This window comes from Pipistrellus hanaki, assembly GCF_964339955.1.
Source record: "Pipistrellus hanaki genome assembly, chromosome: 11".
Taxonomy (NCBI): domain Eukaryota; kingdom Metazoa; phylum Chordata; class Mammalia; order Chiroptera; family Vespertilionidae; genus Pipistrellus; species Pipistrellus hanaki.
The window spans coordinates 15,232,296-15,251,886 of record NC_140513.1 but is presented as its reverse complement, the minus strand read 5'-3'; the positions used below and the strand labels follow the sequence as shown (position 1 = coordinate 15,251,886).

The following is a 19,591-nucleotide window of genomic DNA, read 5'->3' as shown; positions in this document are numbered from 1 at the left end:
GAGAAAAGAATATTAAAAGGCCAGAAAATATAATGTTCTCACAGAAATGCAGGTATAGTTCTTTCATATATATGAATAATCCACCAAAGTCTTTACTCAGAAAGTTGAATATTACAAATAGAAATAACTTCTTTTGAATGATAGTATTTTTAATGATATTAAAATTACTTTATAGATCACCAACTTACACCATACACAAAAACAAACTCAAAGTGGCTAAAGGACTTAAATGTAAGACGGGAAACCATAAAAATCCTACAAGACTTCATAGGCAGCAAAATAGCAGACATATGTCATAGCAATATCTTTACTAACACTGCTCCTAGGGCAATGGAGGCTAAGGAGAAAATAAACAAATAGGGCCACATCAAAATAAAAAGCTGCTGCACAGCAAAAGAAACCATCAACAAAACAAGAAAGCCCACTGCATGGGAGAACGTATTTGCCAATGGTATTTGAGATAGGAGTTTAATCTCCAAAATTTACAGTTTAACAAAAGGAAGATAAACGATCCAATAAAAAAATGAGCCAGGGACCTAAATAGACATTTTTCAGAAGAGGACTTACAGAAGGCCAAGAGACATGAAAACATGCTCAAAGTCACTAATCATCCAAGAGATGCAAATCAAAACAACAATGAGATACCATCTCACACCTATCAGAATGGCTATCATCAACAAATCAACAAACGACAAGTGCTGGTGAGGATATGGAAAAAAAGGAACCCTTGTGCAAAAAAAGGAACTGCTGGTGGGAATGCAGACTGGTGCAGCCACTGTGGAAGACAGTATAGAGTTTCCTCCAAAAATTAAAAATGAAACTTCCATTTGATACAGTAATTTCACTTCTAGGATTATATCCCAAGAAACCAGAAACACCAATCAGAAAGGATATATGTACCCCTATGTTCATAGCAGCACAATTTACAAGCTAAGATTTGGGTACAACCTAAGTGCCCATCAGCAGATGAATGGATTAAAAAACTGTGGTACATCTACACAATGGAATACTACACTGCTATAAAAAAGAAGGAACTTTTCCCATTTGCAACAGCATGGATGGACATGGAAAACATTATGCTAAGTGAAATAAGCCAGTCAGAGAAAGATAAATATCACATGATCTCATGTGGGATTAATGATCAACATAATTTGATGAACAAGAATAGATCCAGAGACAAATGGCAGGATGGGAGGTACAGTTAGAGAGCAACCAAAGGACTTGTATGCATGCATATTAGCATAACCAATGGACACAGACACTGGGGCAGTGTGGGCTTGCCCAGGGGGAAGGGGGTCAATTGGGGGAAAAAGACATACGTAAAACTTTAGACAATAAAAGAATTAAAAAATTTATAGTTGTAATTTAATTTTTTGTTTTCCTAGTACTTTAAGAAACAAATAATATATTTAAAATGTGACAAATTCTATTTCCCTGATAGGAAAAGAATATTAGAATTCAAGTTGAGTAATATTTAACCTACAAGTCAGGAAATGTTTTCTATTTTGAAGTTTTATTTATTTATTTTAAATAATTATTCAGAATAATCTTTTCTAAGATTTCAAGTGACTAAAATGGCTAATATGTTGAGCATACCTAATGTTGGTTAAAATATATAATCTGAAAATGTTGGTTATACCATTGAATTTGGTGGCAAATATTTTAAGACCAAACTATTGTGGGTTTTTAAAGTATTTTTAATTAAAATTGATAATGTTTTTAAAATGTTAAGGCAATAAATAAATATTGTGAATAATTCAGCAAATATTAATAAATATAATAAAATAGGAAATTAAAGTCACAGGAATCTTATTACCCATAAATAACAATTTTTAACACTGGTGTTTTATTTCAGAATTTTTAAAGTATGAATGCCACTTGACCTTTGAACAACAAGGGGTTAGGAGTGCTGACTCTCCATGCAGTTGAAAATCTGAATATAGCTTTTGATTCCCCTCGAAATTTAACCACTACTACCCTCCTGTTAATCTACTGATAACATAAACAGTCGATTAAGCCGAAGCCGGTTTGGCTCAGTGGTAGAGCGTAGGTCGATTCCGGTCAAGGGCATGTACGTTGGTTGCGGGCATATCCCCTGTATGGGGTGTGCAAGAGGCAGCTGGTCGATGTTTCTCTCTCATCGACGTTTCTAGCTCTCTATCTCTCTCGCTTCCTCTCTAAAAAATCAATAAAATATATTTAAAAAAATAAAAAATAAATAGTCGATTAACACATATTGTGTATGTAACATGTATTATATTCTGTGTTCTTACAAGTAAGTAAGCTACAGAAAAGAAACTGTTACTTAGGAAATCATCAAGAAGAGAAAGTGCATTTACCACACTATATGTATTTATTGAAAATAATCCATTTATTTGTGGATCCACCCAGTTCAAACTCATGTTGGTCAATTATACTTTTAAAAATTATGGTTGCCCTGGCTGGTGTGGCTCAATTGATTACCGAAGGGTTGCTGGTTCTATTCACTATCAGGGCACATATCCAGGTTGAGGGTTCTATCCCTGGTTGGGGTGCATACAGGAGGCATCTGATCAATGTTTCTCCCACATCGATGTTTCTCTCCCTCTCTCTCTAGAATCAATGAAAAACATATCCTCAGGTGAGAATTAAAATTGTAGTCAAACTATAGTTACTGTTTTGTACCACTATAAAAGAACGTGATTATTATATAGCTACATAGTTTCCCATTGCATAGTATTGATAGTACAAAAATCTATTTTAGAATGCTTTTGCTGGATTGAGTTTGCTTCCAGCTTTCACTTTTATTAACTATGCCTAAAGAACACCAGGGAGTATACTTTTTATACATATTTCTGATTATGCCTTTAGGATAAATTTCTAAGAGAGGAATTCCTCTTTTATTAAAAAGAACATTTTATTTCATTAAAAAGAACATTTTATTTTTCCTATGTATATATTTCCAAAGTCCTAGTAATGTTTATAACTTGCAAAAAGTAATATATATATTCATATTGTAAAACTTAGAAGAACCACAGAGATATACTAACCAATGTGATGTGTATCCTTCCAAGTTTTTTCTATACTAGTTCAAGTTCCCCCACCACCCCAGTGTCCATGTCCATTGGTTATGCTAATATGCATGCATACAAATCCTTTGGTTGATCTCTTAACTTCTCCCTCACCACCCACCCCCACCTTCTCTCTGAGGTTGGACAGTCTGATCAGTGTTTCTTAGTCTCTGGATATATTTTTGTTCATTTGTTTATGTTGTTCACTATATCCCACATATGAGTGAGATCATGTGATATTTTTCTTTCTCCAGCTGGCTTATTTTGCTTAGCATAATGTTCTCCAGGTCCTTCCATGATGTTGCAAATGGCAAAAATTCCTTATTTTTTATAGCAGCATGTAGATGTACCATGCTTTTTTAATCCACTCATCTGCTGATAGGCACATTGTTTCCAAATCTTAGCTATGGTAAATTGTGCTGCTATGAACATACGGGTTCATGTGTCACCTTTCTGATTGGAGTTTCTGGTTTCTTTGGATATATTCCCAGAAGTGGGATTACAGGATCGAATGGGAGTTCCATTTTTAACTTTTTGAGAAATGTCCATACTGTTCTCCACAGTGGCTGCACCCATCTGCATTCCCACCAGCAGTGCACGAGGGTTCCTTTTCCTCCACACCCTCTCCAGCACTTGTTGTTTGCTGATGATAGCCATTCTGACAGGTGTGAGATGGTACCTCGATGTTTTGATTTGCATTTTGATTAGTGACTTTGATCGTGTTTTCATATGTCTCTTAGCCTTTGGTATGTCCTCTTTGGAAAGGGGCTGTTTTTTTTTCTTTTTATTATTTTTTTTCTATTTATTATTTTCTTTTTATTATTGTTTATCTTCCTTTTGTTAAGTTGTATGAGTTCTCTGTAAATTTTGGAGATTAAATCCTTACCTGAGATAGTACTGGCAAATATGTTCTCTCATGCATTGGGCTTGTTGTTTTGTTGATGATTTCTTTTCTTTTGCTGTGCAGAAGTTTTTTATTTTGATGTAGTCACATTTGTTTATTTTCTTTTTAGTATCCATAGCCCTATGAGCTGTATCTGTAAAGATATTGCTATGACATATGTCTGCTATTTTGCTGCCTATGGAGTCAAGATTTTTGTGTTTTCCCATCTTACATTTAAGTCCTTTATCCATTTTTAGTTTTTTGTTTTGTTTTGTTTTGTTTTGTGTGTGTGTGTCTGTGTGTGTGTGTATGGTGTAAGTTGATGGTCTAGTTTCATTTTTTTTTGCATGTATCTGACCAATTTTCCCAGCACCATTTGTTGAAGAGACTGTCTTGACTCCATTGTATGCTCTTGCCTCCTTTTTTTTTAACCTTAGAATAGACTTGCATTTTTATTTTATTTTACTCATTTAATGAACATTTATTGATATTTTTTATTTAAATTCTTTATTGTTTAATGTATTACATATGTCTCCTTTTCCCCCCATCAATTTCTCCCCAGCTTCCCAGTTATTCTTTTCAAAATTGCCTCCATTTTCTTGTGCATGTAGGCTTCTAGATAAACTTTCGAATCAACAAGTAGCAACAAAAAGGAGGATTTTCATTATAATTACATTGCATAGAAGATTACTTGAAAAAAATAAACACTTTATAATATTAAGCCTTCCCACGCAGGTACATGGTATAACTCTTCGTTTATTGGGTTTGTATGTAGATACATTTTTAAGGCTTTTGGGAAAGTTTTCTTAGTGGCATTATACAGACAACTTCTTCCTCCCCTTTTTTATTTTCATGAACTATTCAGTTTCAAAGCTTTTAGTGAGGAGAGCAAAGTAGACACTTGTCCTGGAATCTGTGTGCATTGAAGGAGCTGTCATGGCCTATAGAGCAAGGTGTGAAGCCTGAAAAGGGTGGGGAAGGCATCTGCATAGGACAGCGGGCGCCGTGAGGGGTGAGGAAGCTGACCAGGTGCAGGAAGCAAGAACTGGACTTCAGAGGGAGGGCAATCTGGCAAGTAGTAACAGATAGAATTGGGAGAGAAAAGCATCCCACAGAGAGGTAGCCAGGTATGTGGTGTGGCAGCTGAGCCGGGTGAGCAGGGCATCCACACAGCAGGGGGAGAATTGGGGAGAAACCCTCTGGGGAAAGTCAGAGCCTTCCTGAAGCGAGGAGGGCTTCCACGCATGGGTAAGTGTGACCAAGGCTCCCATGTGCAAGGGCTTCCCGCTCAGACGGTGAGTGGAGAAAGGTGTCCGTGTTTGGGGCATGGCCCAGAGCAGGGAGCCATATGTGAGCGGATTAGGACATCTGCGTGTGTGTGAGAGGCAGATCACATCAGGTGTCAGAGCACAAGCAGGCGAGGAAAACCAATAAAAGTCCGAGAAACTGGACGTAACTAAACACAATATACCTATGATGCTGAATTGGATCCTTTCCCAATCAGAATATTATTGGGCCAATTGGGAAAACTTCATAGGAACAGAGGTTCCCATTTTCAGTGTACAGTCTGTCCTGTGATTAAAATGAAATTATTTAAGATTACGTCGTCATGTAACAATAATTAAACTTATTATCCTATCTCGCAGTGTCTCTTCTATACTAATGCTGTAATGAAGTGATGGGGACTGGGCTGTGTTGCAAAGAACGCCATTGTTTGTTGTATTAAAAAAAAATCTACATAGGGTTTTGTCCAAATAAATCAGACTTTGTTTTTCTTGCCGAAGATTAATCTGAGTAAATTTTGGGGGGAAGGGCAGCATATACTTTTTATACATGGCTAATATTTAAATTGCATTCTTCACTGAGAACTTAATCCCTGGAGTTTCTGATTCCAGAGCATAGAGTCAGCGGGACCCAGGTCCAAACCCTGACTCTCACTTACTAACCCCATGACTTGGGACAGCTCAGGGCCTGGCACAGAGAGAGTATCAGTAAATATTGTATGAGTGATGTATGAAGCTATTAAGTGTATGAGGTTTCGTTTCCTTATTTGTAACATAGGTTACTTAAAGCTTACAGATAATTGACGTAACTCTTGGCATATAGTAAATAATGAGTTAGTGCTAGATATTATAATAATACATTTTATACTAGAATCCTTTCATTAATATCAAGTGAGTCCCAGAAAATACACGTTATCTCAGTTTATGTGGATGACGAGAGAAATATAACTCCATGACTCAGTTGCTACAGATAGCTTTTCTAGCACTGGAATAAAGCAAATGTGAGACATACTGGAGGAGAGAATAAGGAAGTACGTAGAATTGAGCTTGGATTGGAAATGTAAAAAGGACACTTTTGATTGGTACAAAGACCCTGGGAGAGGTCTCTGGCTCAGTGTGGGGAAGGTGTGGTGTGAGTTCCTGGGCATAGGCAGATGCTGGGACAGCAGAGGCTGGTGGCCAGGAGTTCCTCAGTGGGAGGCGTGAAAGTTGAGGCAAGTTAGGCAATTTGCAGGTCACCTTGCTAGTTGAGTTAACTCTTCATTTTGCTATTTCTGAGCCTTTAGTTCCTTGTATGAATATATAAGCATTGTAGAGAAAGTCAGAACCATTAGACATGAAGTACTAGCTGGCATTGTTTTTACTTTGAGGTGGTCTACCTTATCTGTTTGTTTTTAGCCAAAGATCACAAATTGAACAGTTTAATCCTGGTTTTAGTAGATCACCGAGTATGAGGAAGGGCCCAATAATGGTTATGGACTTGTCTCTTTGGCAACCAATACTTAGGTGGTTACATGGAAGAAAACCGGTTTTCATCTAAAGCAATTTGGCAATTGCAACTTTTTCTGCTCCTTTTTTCTGAAACGATGTGAGCTTCTCTGGAGTATCCCTCTACCTTCCCCTAATATTTTACTCCCTTGACCTTGAATTCTGATTTTAAGCTAGCTGATGAGTAAAGTTTCAGATATCTCTCTCTTTATTAATTTGTGAGAAGAATTAAAGAAATATGCTATCATTATTTAATTCAAGTCTGCCCAGGATGGCACAAAAAACATTTGAGACTAGATAGCACAGGGAAATAACAGCTCTTCATATGCAGAGGGTAAGGAGAGAGGAAGTTGGCTTATTTTTGCTGTTGTTGTTAATAGTAATACTGTTGTTTTTCCAGTGAAAATTTTAGATAGAGAATTCTTTGTTTCTCTGCATTCATTCCCCACTCCCCCCCCCCCTTTTTTTTTAAATTTATTGGAATGCCTTCATTAGTGCATCAGTTAGTATATATGGCAAAATTGACGGGATTAAATGCAAGGTTGCTGCATTGATTTCATGCTAGAAATATTGTCCTCTATTATATTTATCCTAATATATGTGTACTTGATAGACATTTCAGATTTTGAAAGTGTCATCTCTTAAGAGTTTTCTGTTATTTAGCATGATCCCCAGACATAATTTTCTAAAGAAGGGAGTGGCAAATTATTTTAATACCTTTTGTTTTTTCTGTTTCTAGCCTATTCTACTAAGCTCAACAAATTTCCTGTATTTAATATTAATGATGACTTGAATGATCTGTGCACCAGTGCAGTAAGCCCAAATACTACCAAAGCCACGCGGTATGCCCTGAATGTGTGGCGCTACTGGTGCATGACCAATGGGCTCAAAGACCACACGGACATCACCAAGGTAAGGAACTCATTCATTTACTTCTCCGGGCCAACTTTCCTGAGCCTCCACGTGCCAGGCACTGTGCTGAGCATGGTGGCTAACACAGAACAGCTGCTTTCTGCCTGGAGACACTTTGAAAGAACATAAAATAGAATGAAAAATGTCTGCAGTACAAAGCAGAATTTAATAAGTGTTCTATGAATGTATAGATCAGAAATGCCTTCCCCCCCCCACCCCACCCAAATCAGTTAGATAAATTCATTTCAACATGATGACACTAGTAAAAGCATTGGTAGTTAAGCTGTATTAATGGTGGAGAGGTAGAACTTCAATAGGATTGAATAAAAACAGATGTCTTCTGGGTAAGATCTGGAGGATTAGACTCACTTGCCTATAGCAGAGGCTTCATACATGGAAAAAATGGTCTATAAAGCTAGATTTTGATAGCTCTAGCTACACTCTTGTGGCCATTGGGAAATCATTGAAGTTCTCTTTTGCTTTTGTTTGAAAGGAGAGATTTTATTTGAAGGATTATTGCAGGGGCCGTGGGGAAGGGACTATTGTAATAGGGAGAATTCTCTCACCCTAAGAGTCTTAAGTGTCAAGGTTTAGGCAAAAGGGAAACCATTGAAGGTTTTTAAATGGGGAGGAACATAATGAGAGTGCTACTGTAGAGAAATTAATTGGAAGTGATGAACAAAAATGTAGTTCATATATTTGGTCCTTATTTTCTTTTCCCCAATGGTAAAATGAGTTCTGAAAATCTCTTCCAACTTGAAATGTTTGGAGTTTGTGAATGGAAGGAAAAATCCTTGGATAGGAAGAGACAGAAGACAAAGATGTTGCATTTCTATTTGGATCTATTGAGTGTACATCAGACAGATGTTCAGATGGACATGTCCAATAAGCAGTTGGGAATCTGGGATTTCCAACAGGGGGAAATGCTAAATCTAGAAGGGTAGACTTAAAGGTCTTGCAAATAGAGGTTATAATTGAAGGGCAAGTTTGGGTGATGGTGGTCCTTGAGGTCTGAAAGGTTGGCAACCGCTGATGTAGGGCACCAACAAGAGATGAATAGGAAATCCAGGTTTCTGCTTATGACAGCCTGGTGCATTGGACACAGCGGGGGGCCTTCCTGCTGTACCTGCAGAGAAACAGGGCCCATCACACGGCCAACAAAAGGGACAGCTGAGGGTGGAGCAGTGAGCACATCTGAAAGGCAGGACTCTGCCTGAGCACATACGTTGACAACGTTATTAAGGAAGAGAAGAGACAGGTAGGTGAACTGAAGAATCCTTCATTGAAGAGAGGATGCTGAAAAGGGCTTGAGAGGTTCTAAGTGAGTAGTAGACCCTGGCTCCTCACAGGGTTACAGGGTAACCATCTTTGAAGGGAAATGTTCCTTCAAAGTAGATGCTCAGGTTTGTTTGTTTTTGCAGATTAAAACCAACTAAATATGTGCTCCTTTTTTAAAAAAAATCACAAGCCACTCAAGGAAAACAAACAACAGATTTAGACCTCCAGGATTTTAGATGATAGATTGTAGGCTAAGAATGTATGAAATGTTTACAGAAATGAAGAGAATTACAGTTGACCCTTGAACAACATCGGGGTTAGGGGTGCTGACCCCTGCAGAGTTGAAATCTGCATATGTGGATTCCAACTGTGGATCGAAAATATTGTATAGAAATGTACAAGCAATAACAAACTAATCAAAATGAGCAGATTTGAAAACAAATGGTAATTTCCACTTGCAGTCAGAAGGGAATGAAAAGATCTAGATTCATCTTCCTGCTGCGACAATTAGAAAAACTGGGCACAGTGCATGAAACAGCCATTTTCAGACATGACAGGTAGCACAGGACTTGATCCCTAAGAGAAAGGTAACAAATGAGATGAGCGCTACCAGGTCTCAGGCTTTCTTCCTGGAGGCAGTTTCTGAGCTGCAATAAAGGCAGGGAAACCCAAGCAGAGCCTGGGAATAAAACTTGTTGAGTTGAGGGGAGACAGAAATCAGGGTTTGGAGAGGCCAAGGACATGAGGATACTAGAAAGAAGTCCCAACATCCATTGACACGTATGGCAAACCCAGAATTCAACAATTTCTAGCATCCAATCAAACATTACCACTCATAGGAAGAAGTGGGAACATGTGACCCATACCCGGGAGAAAAATCAGTTCAGTCGTTCACTTCTAGCCAATTTGGAGAGCCAGATTTATCCGCCTGCCTGAAACAACCAAAATACAGACATGGATTTTAAAATTAGCAGACAAGGGCATTGAACAGTTATTGTAAAGAAGATAAGCAAGCGGCCTGTAAGCACGTGAAAAGATGCTCAGCTTCATTAGAGATCAGGGAAATAAATGCAAGTCAGAGCACATGAGATTCCTCTTCACATCCAGTAGAAAGGAAGGACTGGAATTTTAAAAAGACGCAACGCATGCTAACGTGTGTTGATGAGGATGTAGAGAAACTGAATCTTCTTATGCTTCTGGTGGGAATGTAAAATAATGCAGCCTCTTTGGAAACAGTCTCAAAGTTCCCCAAAAGTTAAATATATAGTTACTCTGTCACCCAGCAATTCCACTCCCAGGCAAATACCCAAAATATGAAAAACATATATTATACAAAAAATTGTACACAAATATTCATTATAGCATTATTTACAATAGCCAAAAATGTAGAAACAACCCAAAAGTCAGGTGAATGAATAAACAAAATGTGGCATATCCATACAATGGAATTTTATTTAGCAGTAAAAAGAAGTGGAGTACTAATACATGCTACAATGTGGATGAACCTTGAAAATGTTACGCTAAGTGAAATAAGTCAGACACAAAAGGACAAATATGTATGATTCCATTTATGTAAGGCGCCTGGAATAGGTAAGTTCATAGAGTCAGAAAGTAGAATGGAGACTACCAGGGGCTGGAGGGAGGAGGAGAAGTGGGGTTATTGTTTAATGATAATGTAACAGTGTCTAATTGTAATAAATAAAAGGTCTGGAAATGAATAGTGGTGATGGTTATACAACATTGTCAGGGTACTTAATGCCACTGAATTTTACATTTTTAAATGTTTAAGATTGAAAACACACACACACACATGTATTATGACAATTAAATAAATAAATAAAATGTAACTTTCACCTTTAAATTCTCAGAGATCCCCATTACCGGTTCTTCATCCTCACTAACCTTAACTTTTTCTAGACCAGAGGTCAGTGAGGTGATTATGAAGACAGTTGTCTGTTACTGGGTTACTTTCTATTTCCATTCAGGAATCCATGAAAAGAGTTTCATTTCTCCATACCCTCCATGGCTTAGATAATATATGCATCCCAGGTGATGAAAACGTTCAGTAGAGTGCACCTGCCACCACTTCTCTAGGTACTAGTGCTTCTTCATTCCCCCTGTGTTGTCTGGAAGAATATGGGTGAAGAAGATGACATATTTCAATCCTCTGTAATCTACTCACATGGGTCACTGAAATACTTTTAATAATTAATGCTTAAGAAAGAGGTCAATATCTTAGAGAGTTTATCCAATATTTAGTTAAAAGAAAGAACTGAGGCATCCCTAGCCCATATTTTTTAATCTCACTTTCTTGGTCTCAATGGAAGATATTTTTATTCTAGATGTGTCTTAAAGATAGATGTAACTGGCAGCAGACAAAGTAGGTAACGCCTCTTGATCATGATTCGGCAGCTGGTGAGTCTCAAATTTGTTTGTTTAATAAAGAAAGTAAGCCCTAACCGATTTGGCTCAATGGATAGAGCATTGGCCTGCAGACTCAAGGGTCCCAGGTTCAATTCTAGTCAAGGGCATGTACCCAGTAGGGGTGTGCAGGAGGCAGCTGATTGATGTTTCTTTCTCATCAATGTTTCTGACTCTCTCTCCCTCTCCCTTCCTCTCTGTAAAAAATAAATAAAATGTATTTAAAAAGAAAGAAAGCAGGGAACCTAATGAGATTTCAACATCTCATCTATATAAATAGAAAATACTTTCTCATTCTGTGATCATTCTTTGATCTACTGTATTTAATTTAGTATTTTTTTAATATAGGTGTGACCCAATCCTTACTGATCCATCTCCCTCAAGGTTGCTATGTCATTGATTTCTGTATTCCTTAAACTCACTCAGGAAATAGAGCACCTTGACGCTCTATACTTACCTTTCTGAACAAAGTAAAATTTGGTAACTGCAAAAGCAAAGTCATTTTGTTTACCATTAATGATGTAGTCCATAGGCATTTCCCCACTTCTCCCCCTTAGACAAGATTACCACAAAGGGAAGTTTGAGGCACTCTCCTAAAAGTAACTCTTACTTTTTACTTGTCTTATAACTGTCAGGTTTCAAGGTTTGCTGTGTAGGAATTTGCCTAACATGTCAGGTTTTGTGTGTTTTTTTTCTTCCCCATCTGAAACCATCAGCCCCAGGACTGAGCTCTTTTTGTTTTTCATTTTTTCATCAAGGGAGCCAAATTTATAATCCAGGGTGAATTTTGAGATGGTAAATCTATTCACAGTGGCTAATAAGGGAAGTAATTTTTTGCAATATCTTTGTAACAAATTGAAGACCTTGGTAATCTGGTGGAATAATCCCCAACCAAAACTCAGTCCAAGGAGAATCCAAGATGGCTGTACAGGTGAACACCTAGCCGTAACCACACACAACAATTTCAATAAAATACAACTAAAATATAAAATGGGCATTACCCAGAACTACAGGAAAGTTGACTGACTGGAAATTCTACAACAGGAAGCAAGGAGAAAACCAGAGGGAAGAGTGGAGGAGCTGTAAAAGCCTAAGGTACGGAGACACACAGCGTGCGCAGAGAGGACGGAGCCGGAGAGGAGGGGCGGCTGAGTGCCTGGCTGGCATTCCCTAGCAGAAAGGAGATAAAAGCTCCGACTGTGCTGGGCCCCAGTTCCGACTGCTCTGAACCCCAGTTCTAGGCCAGACCCCGGGGACCCAGGCTCAAACAGAGGGAGCTGGGCTGCGAGGCAGAACCCCGGGGGAGCGGCGAAAGGAGGTCCTGGAGGCGCGCACATTGTGTGCAGAGAAGGGACGGTTGGCTGTGCCATGGGATTGCCCTGGCGGGAAGGAGACTGGGGCTCGAGACTGCTCTGAATGCCACCTCCAATCCCACTTCCAACTGAACTGAACCCCAGTTCCGGGCACATTGGGGGAGAGCCTAGACTGTTGGGTAGCAGGCGAAAATCGAGGGCACCTTTCTCTCAGAGGTGCTTGCAGCGAGTACTGAAGGACCCTGAGACTCAGGAGCCGCATAGGGCGGGGCTGACGGAAGCCAAGACTGTTGGCTCCACCCTGAAACTCCGCCCCAGCAGGGAAGCTGCGAAAATGCGACAACGAAATAGATCACAAACGAAAGAAATGGAGGACAAAAAACGACTGGATATAGAGTTCAAATCTACGCTTATAAGGTTTTTCAAGAATTTCCTAGGAAAAGTCGATAAGACCTATGAGGATATGAAAAGGGATCAACTAGAATTAATAAGGAATCAACGAGAAATGATAAGGGATCGACAACAAATAAAAAATACATTGTCTGAAATAAAAAATATTATACAGAGTCCTAAAAACAGAATGGAAAATCGCAAGAATCAAGTCAAAGATTTGGAACATAAAGAGCCAGAAGATACTCCTCCGCAGAAGCAAGAAGACAAGAGAATCCAGAAAATTGAAGATAATGTAAGAAACCTCTGGGACAACTTCAAGCGAACCAACATCAGAATTATGGGGGTCCCAGAAGATGAGAGAGAGCAAGATATCGAAAACATACTGAAAGAAATAGTGACAGAAAACTTCCCCCACCTGGTGAAAGAATTAGACTTACAAGTCCAGGAAGCACACAGAACTCCAAACAAAAGGAATCCATTAAAACAAATCATCATTAAAATGCCAAGAGCAAAAGACAAAGAGAGAATATTAAAAGCAGCAAGAGCAAAGCAGGTAGTTACCTATAAAGGAGCACCTATACGATTGTCAGCTGATTTCTCAACAGAAACCATGCAGGCCAGATGGGAATGGCAAGAAATATTCAAGGTGATGAATAGTAAGAACCTACAGCCAAAGATAATCTACCCAGCAAAGCTATCACTCAGAATTGAAGACCAGATAAAGAGCTTCACTAATAAAAAAAAACTAAAGGAGTTCATCACCACCAAACCAGAATTATATGAATTGCTGAAGGGGATTCTTTCGGAAGAGAAAGTAAATAAAGATAAAAATTATGAACAACAAATACGTAACTATCAACAAGTGAATCTAAAAACCAAGGAAATTAAAAAAAAATCTGATGAACAATATTAACTGGTGAATATAATAGAATCAGAGGTATGGAAGGGGAGTGAACTGACGATTCTTGGGGAAAAGGGGAGAGGGGGGTGTGGGAAGAGACTGAACATAAACTGTGCACCTATGGATGAGGACAGTGGGGGGTGGGGAAAGTGCAGAGAGTGGGATGGGAACCTGGTGGAGGAGAGCAATGGAGGGGGGGGGGGAGGAACATTTGTAATAATATGAATAATAAAAATTTATTAAAAAATAATAAAAAAAATAAAAGTCACAATTCTTTATAAAATGGGGAGAGAAAAAAAACACCTCAGTCCAAGAAAACTAAGGAGGCAGCCAACACAGGCCAGAATGAATGGTTTCTTGTGTGCAGATAACATAAATTTTGTGATCTGACATTTCTTCAAGAATTGATTTTGCTGTGATTTTACTTTGAAACGTGTTATTCAAAGGACTTGTTTGCACGCATATAAGCATAAGCAATGGACACAGACACTAGGGGGGTGAGGGCATGAGTGAGGAGCAATGGAAGATAAAGACACACGTGTAATCAATAAAGAATTTTTAGAAAGAAAGAAACTTGTGGTATTCTGTGTAAGCCAGAAAAATGTTCTGTATTGTAAGTCACCTTGGTTCTCCTGACTCCAAGGTTAATTCATTGATTTAACCCATGTTTATCAGTACCTTGGGCATCAATGATATGGTTCAGGCCTTCCAGTATGTAATGAAGACCCAGTCATGTATAAGATGCAGTGGACTTTTTAAAAATATATATTTTATTGATTTTTTTACGGAGAGGAACGGCAAGGTATAGAGAATTAGAAACATTAATGAGAGAGAAACATTAATCAGCTGCCTCCTGCACACTCCCAAGGTTCATGCCCTTGACTGAAATTGAACCTGGGTCCCTTGAGTCCACAGGCCAACACAATATCCACTGAGCCAAACCAGTTAGGGCAGATGCAGTGGACTTTCAGTCCATTTTGAGACAAAGACATATAAATAGATAAAAGTCTGTGCGACGTGGAGAGATCCATAATAAAATTTAACTGCCATGGTATCCCAGGTGAGAGAGTAACTTTGCTTAGGGAAGCTGGAGAAGCCTTTATCTGGACAGCAGAATTTGAGCTAGATCTGAAATGATGCATTGGAATTTTTCCAAACAGAGAAAGTTAGTAGAAAAAAAACATTCTAGGCAGAGGAGGTAACACGTGCAAAGAAATAGATGCAGGAAAGGGCCTTGTGGTTTCTATCAATGACACAAAGTTCGGGGAGGCTAGAAATATAGCACCAGGAGAACAGATGAGGGGGCTAGAGAAATACAGTGTGTACCAGCTACCTATCGCTGCCTAACAGACCACCCCACAACTCAGTGGTATCACACAGCATCCATTTTACCTGCTCATGATTCTTTCTACAGGTTGTGCTGGGTGGTTCTTCTACTGGGTTCAGTTTGGGGTACACATGTGGACGCAGTCATGTGATATTAGAAGACAGACAGCTTGTCTCTACTTCACATGTTCTTGTGGTCTAACAGGGCTTTCTCATAAGGCAACATCGTACTAAGATAATGAAAGCAGACCTTGTAAGAACCTGTAAGACAAAAACAGATGAAAGCAGAATCTCTTGAGGCCTCAGCTTAAAATTCACACATTGTCATATGTTATATGTTATTGATCAGAATAAGTCACAGCCAGCCCAGGTTCCCAGGGTGGGAAAGTAGATCCTACCTCTTGATGAGAGGAACAGTAAAGTCATGTAGCCAAAGGGTATAGGAATAGGGAGGGGAGGAATTGTTGTGGCTGTTTTTACAAAGAATCTACCACAGAGTGGAGCCAGATTGTGAAGAAGTGCAGACAAGGTAAACAGTTTGGAATTTATCCTAAGGCAACGGTAAGCTGTCAGAATTTGTTTTGTTTTTAAGCACTAAGGTAATAAGTAAGATTTTCTGCTCAAACTTCTTATTTAGGAGCCATTTCTCTCCTATAATTCCCATGGTTATTGCAGAAGCCATCATGTTAGTACTGTGGCCCATTTTTTGCTCAATTTTTTGGATCAAGAATGGGCCAATCAGAAACCTTCCTTTGGGTTTTGGGTTTTGTTTGTTTGTTTGTTTGTTTTTCTGCTGATAATGAGAGTTGGTCTCTTGCCAATACCTGAAGTCATCAGATATAAACCAAGTACATTTTTCTTATCTGTGGAACATATATTGATATCTAAACCCTATGCATCATTGATCCAGAGACACTTCCAAACCTATCCTGATAAATTCAAGTGACAATTCAAAGATTATTAACCTGCTCTGCCAACTGGTCATATCAGTCGTCTCTCCCTACAGCACTCTGTTGGGGGCCAGCAGTACCAAATATTATGTGCAGATATTAAGGAAATTAATGTTGGAATGATTCAGAGTTTGATAAGTTTAGTTCAGGAATTCTTTAGAGAGGATGGTTGCATTTTTTAAAAAACAATATTAACATGTTACTTTGATTGTAAAAATGAATTATTAAATCTCCAATGCATCTATTAACAAGAAGTTAGTGGGGGTTTTTTTAATCTTTATTTTTGAAAGTATTACATATGTCCTCTTTCTCTCCCATTGACCCCTTGTAGGCTGCCCCTCCCCCAGGCCGCCATCCCTCTATTGTCTGTGTCCATGGGTTATGCATGTATGCATACAAGTTCTTTGGTTGATCTCTTCCCACCCACCCACCCTGAATGGTTGAATTTTATTGAAGGGGTGGGAAGAAAGGGATTTTCTAGAAAAGAGAAGAAAGGAGTTTCCAGAGAGAAATAGTAAAAGTTACAAAGGCCAATAGTAATGATATCGTGTGTGTGTGTGTGTGTGTGTGTGTGTGTGTGTGTTCATTACTATTTATAAACCCTTTCAAGTCCACTTCTTTAAGCATTGTAGTAATTCTTTGAGGAGGTGTTGATTATCGTCCCGTTTTACAGCTTAGAACACTGAGGTTTAAAGAGGTAAAATGGAGCCAAGTATGGAACCTAGAGCTTGGAGTCCACTGTTCTTTCCACTATATCATGCACCCACGCTTTAGAGGTCTTGTCTACACTACCGCCCCTCATGAGGATTGGGAGCAGGAAGGAGGGATCTGGCTTATGTGGTGTCTTCACATGTGTAACCTTCGTGTTTGTCTTATTTGAGATCCCTGCAGCGAAGTTGAACGAGCTGCTTGAGAACTTTTACGTCACCGTGAAGAAGAGCGATGGCTCGGACTTCCTGGCCACCTCGCTGCACGCCATCCGCCGGGGCCTGGACCGCATCCTGAAGAACGCAGGCGTGGGCTTCTCCATCACCAGCAGCACCTTCAGTTCGTCCACCAAGAAACTCAAGGAGAAGCTGTGGGTCCTGAGTAAGGCGGGGATGTCAGGCGCCCGTTCTCGCAACATCATCTACTTCTCCCTCTCCGACGAGGAGGAGATGTGGCAGGCGGGGTGCCTCGGGGACGACAGCCCCATCACTCTCCTGTCCACCGTGGTCAAGTACAACAGCCAATACCTGAACATGCGGACCCTGCAGGAGCACGCGGACCTGATGTACGGGGACATCGAGCTGCTCAAAGACGCGCAGAACCAGCCCTACTTTGCGCGGACGGACAGCGTCAAGCGGGAGAGCCGGAGCGCCTCCACGCGCATATGCCACGGGAAGATCTACCACGAGCATTCCCGGGGGCACAAGCAGTGCCCGTACTGCCTGCTCTACAAGTACATGTACATCCACCGGCCGCCCACCCAGATGGAGGCCAGGTCCCCCTTCTACCTGACCGCCAGGAAGGAGGCCGTGGACGTGGGCAGCGTGTGGTACGAGGAGCAGAGGATGGGGCTTCGGTCCCTCCGGGGAATTGTCCCCAACTTAGCCAAGAAGGTCAAGCTAGAAAACTGCGAGAACTTCACCTTCGTCTCCTTCACTCAGGTCTCCAGGAGGCTCGGCTCCCACAGCTGCTGCCAGTGAGCCGGGCCCAGGCCGTGAGGCAGGCGGCCGGGGACGACCGTGACCTCATGGCCGGACTGGCCTCTGTCAGTCAGTGTGACCTGCTGTTTCTTTGACTTTGGACTTTTTCACGGAAAGTAGATGCTTCTGAATGCTTAGGATGTTTCATCCAAATGTGTGTCACCTTTGTTAAATTATGGGAATCTAACACAATGTGTAATTGCTACATACACAGGAACAAGGAAGTTCATTTTTTTCTAGTGCCTTTTTAGCACAGATTTTCTAAAAAAAAAAAAAAAAAACAAGAAGAAAACATTGGTGATTTTTTTTTTTTTTTTTTTCAAAAATCCCAGTAGCCTAGTAGCTTTGGAATGTTTTGAAGACTACATACACTTGGTTGAATTACACTCACAAAAGGAACCAGAAAGAGAGAGGCAGGCATTCGCTGTTTCCAGAAGAAAAATTGCACTTGACACTCCTCTTTAGAGGGTGCTGATGGGTAACCGAGTTCTGCAGACTAAGCAGCCTTGCTTGGTGGAAGGTGGTGGAGACACACTCAGCGAAGGCAGTTTCCCGGGAAAAGATGAATGTGCCAGAAGCTGCTTGTGGGAGCAAAGTTTCCAGCACACTAGACGGCGTGCACCATGAGGGAATCGCCAGGAAAAGAAGTGGCTTGGAAGAGCGATCTGTGATCAAAATGTGAAGACCTCCTGAAGCAGAAGTGCCTATGTCCTGTTTCTCAGCACCACGTGAAAGCTCTTTTCATTTGAATCTTTTTTTAGAGTTTTGTGGGTTTTTTTAATCCTTTAATCTGTTCTTTGTGTCATACTGTTGTTCTGTCAGTGCACAGCCCTGGATCTGTAAAAGAACTAAAGGTAATTTTGAGGCTGAGCCTGGAAAACCCAACCAAACTACCGTGTTTCCCCGAAAATAAGACCTAGCGCATGGAAAGATAAGACATCCCCTGAAAATAAGACCTAGCGCAATTTTGGGAGAAAAAAATTAATATAAGGCACTGTCTTATTTTCGGGGAAACAGGGTAGTTGCAAAGGGGACAAATTGGGAAACGTGTTTATTAAAGTGCTTTGAAATATTTTGGTCAAAGTATGACTTTTTCAGCCACCGCAGATAACCACCATTTTTGGTTGGCACCCCTTTGGGGGACATAGTGCTATAGGCAGCCGACCAGGTACGCAAACCCAGCAGCAGTCAGGACCTCGTTGTAAAAATCCAAGCACGATGATAGGTTTTTAGTTTAAAACCATTTCACTCGGGTGACATCCAACCTGACCCCTTGCGATGGAAACATCAGCAGAGTTTTCTAATAACTTCAAATGAGAAGTAGAAAAGGAGGCCCCAAGAGTGCTTATTAATAATAATAATTTCCTGGGATCTCTATTTTGTATCTGAGGGTAAGACTGGTACAGCTTTGTACCATTGTGTTCCTTGTGGATGCTTTCTAATTCAAAATTAAAATTACAGTGTAAGTTGGAATAGCAGGAGTCCTAAAATCAGCCCTATTCCTTTTTTTTTTTTTTTTCAAAAATATTAGTTTAGCATTTATTTTAATTAATTGTTTTTAAAAACCATTCATTGGTCTCTGAAATAGGTAATGCTTCCTTTCCCAGAGAAGACTCAACCAATGCTGCCTTAACAGTTCACATTGTTCCCTCTTTAGTTCCTGCACATTTGTAATGTTGTTAACTCGTTGCTCTTTCCTGAATAC

General features: G+C 39.9%; 1 protein-coding gene across 2 annotated transcripts in view; it reads left to right on the top strand.

Moving 5' to 3' along the window:
• KIAA1958 overlaps window positions 1-19,391 on the top strand; it is an 82,951-nt gene extending 63,560 nt beyond the window's left edge. For both annotated transcript variants that reach the window (XM_084899214.1, XM_084899215.1), the window contains 2 exons: window positions 7,444-7,616; window positions 17,080-19,391. In XM_084899214.1, coding sequence (XP_084755340.1) covers window positions 7,444-7,616; window positions 17,080-17,886 — 980 coding nt within the window. In that variant the 3' untranslated portion in view covers window positions 17,887-19,391. The remainder of the gene's footprint in view (window positions 1-7,443; window positions 7,617-17,079) is intronic.
• Window positions 19,392-19,591: the final 200 nt, after the last annotated feature.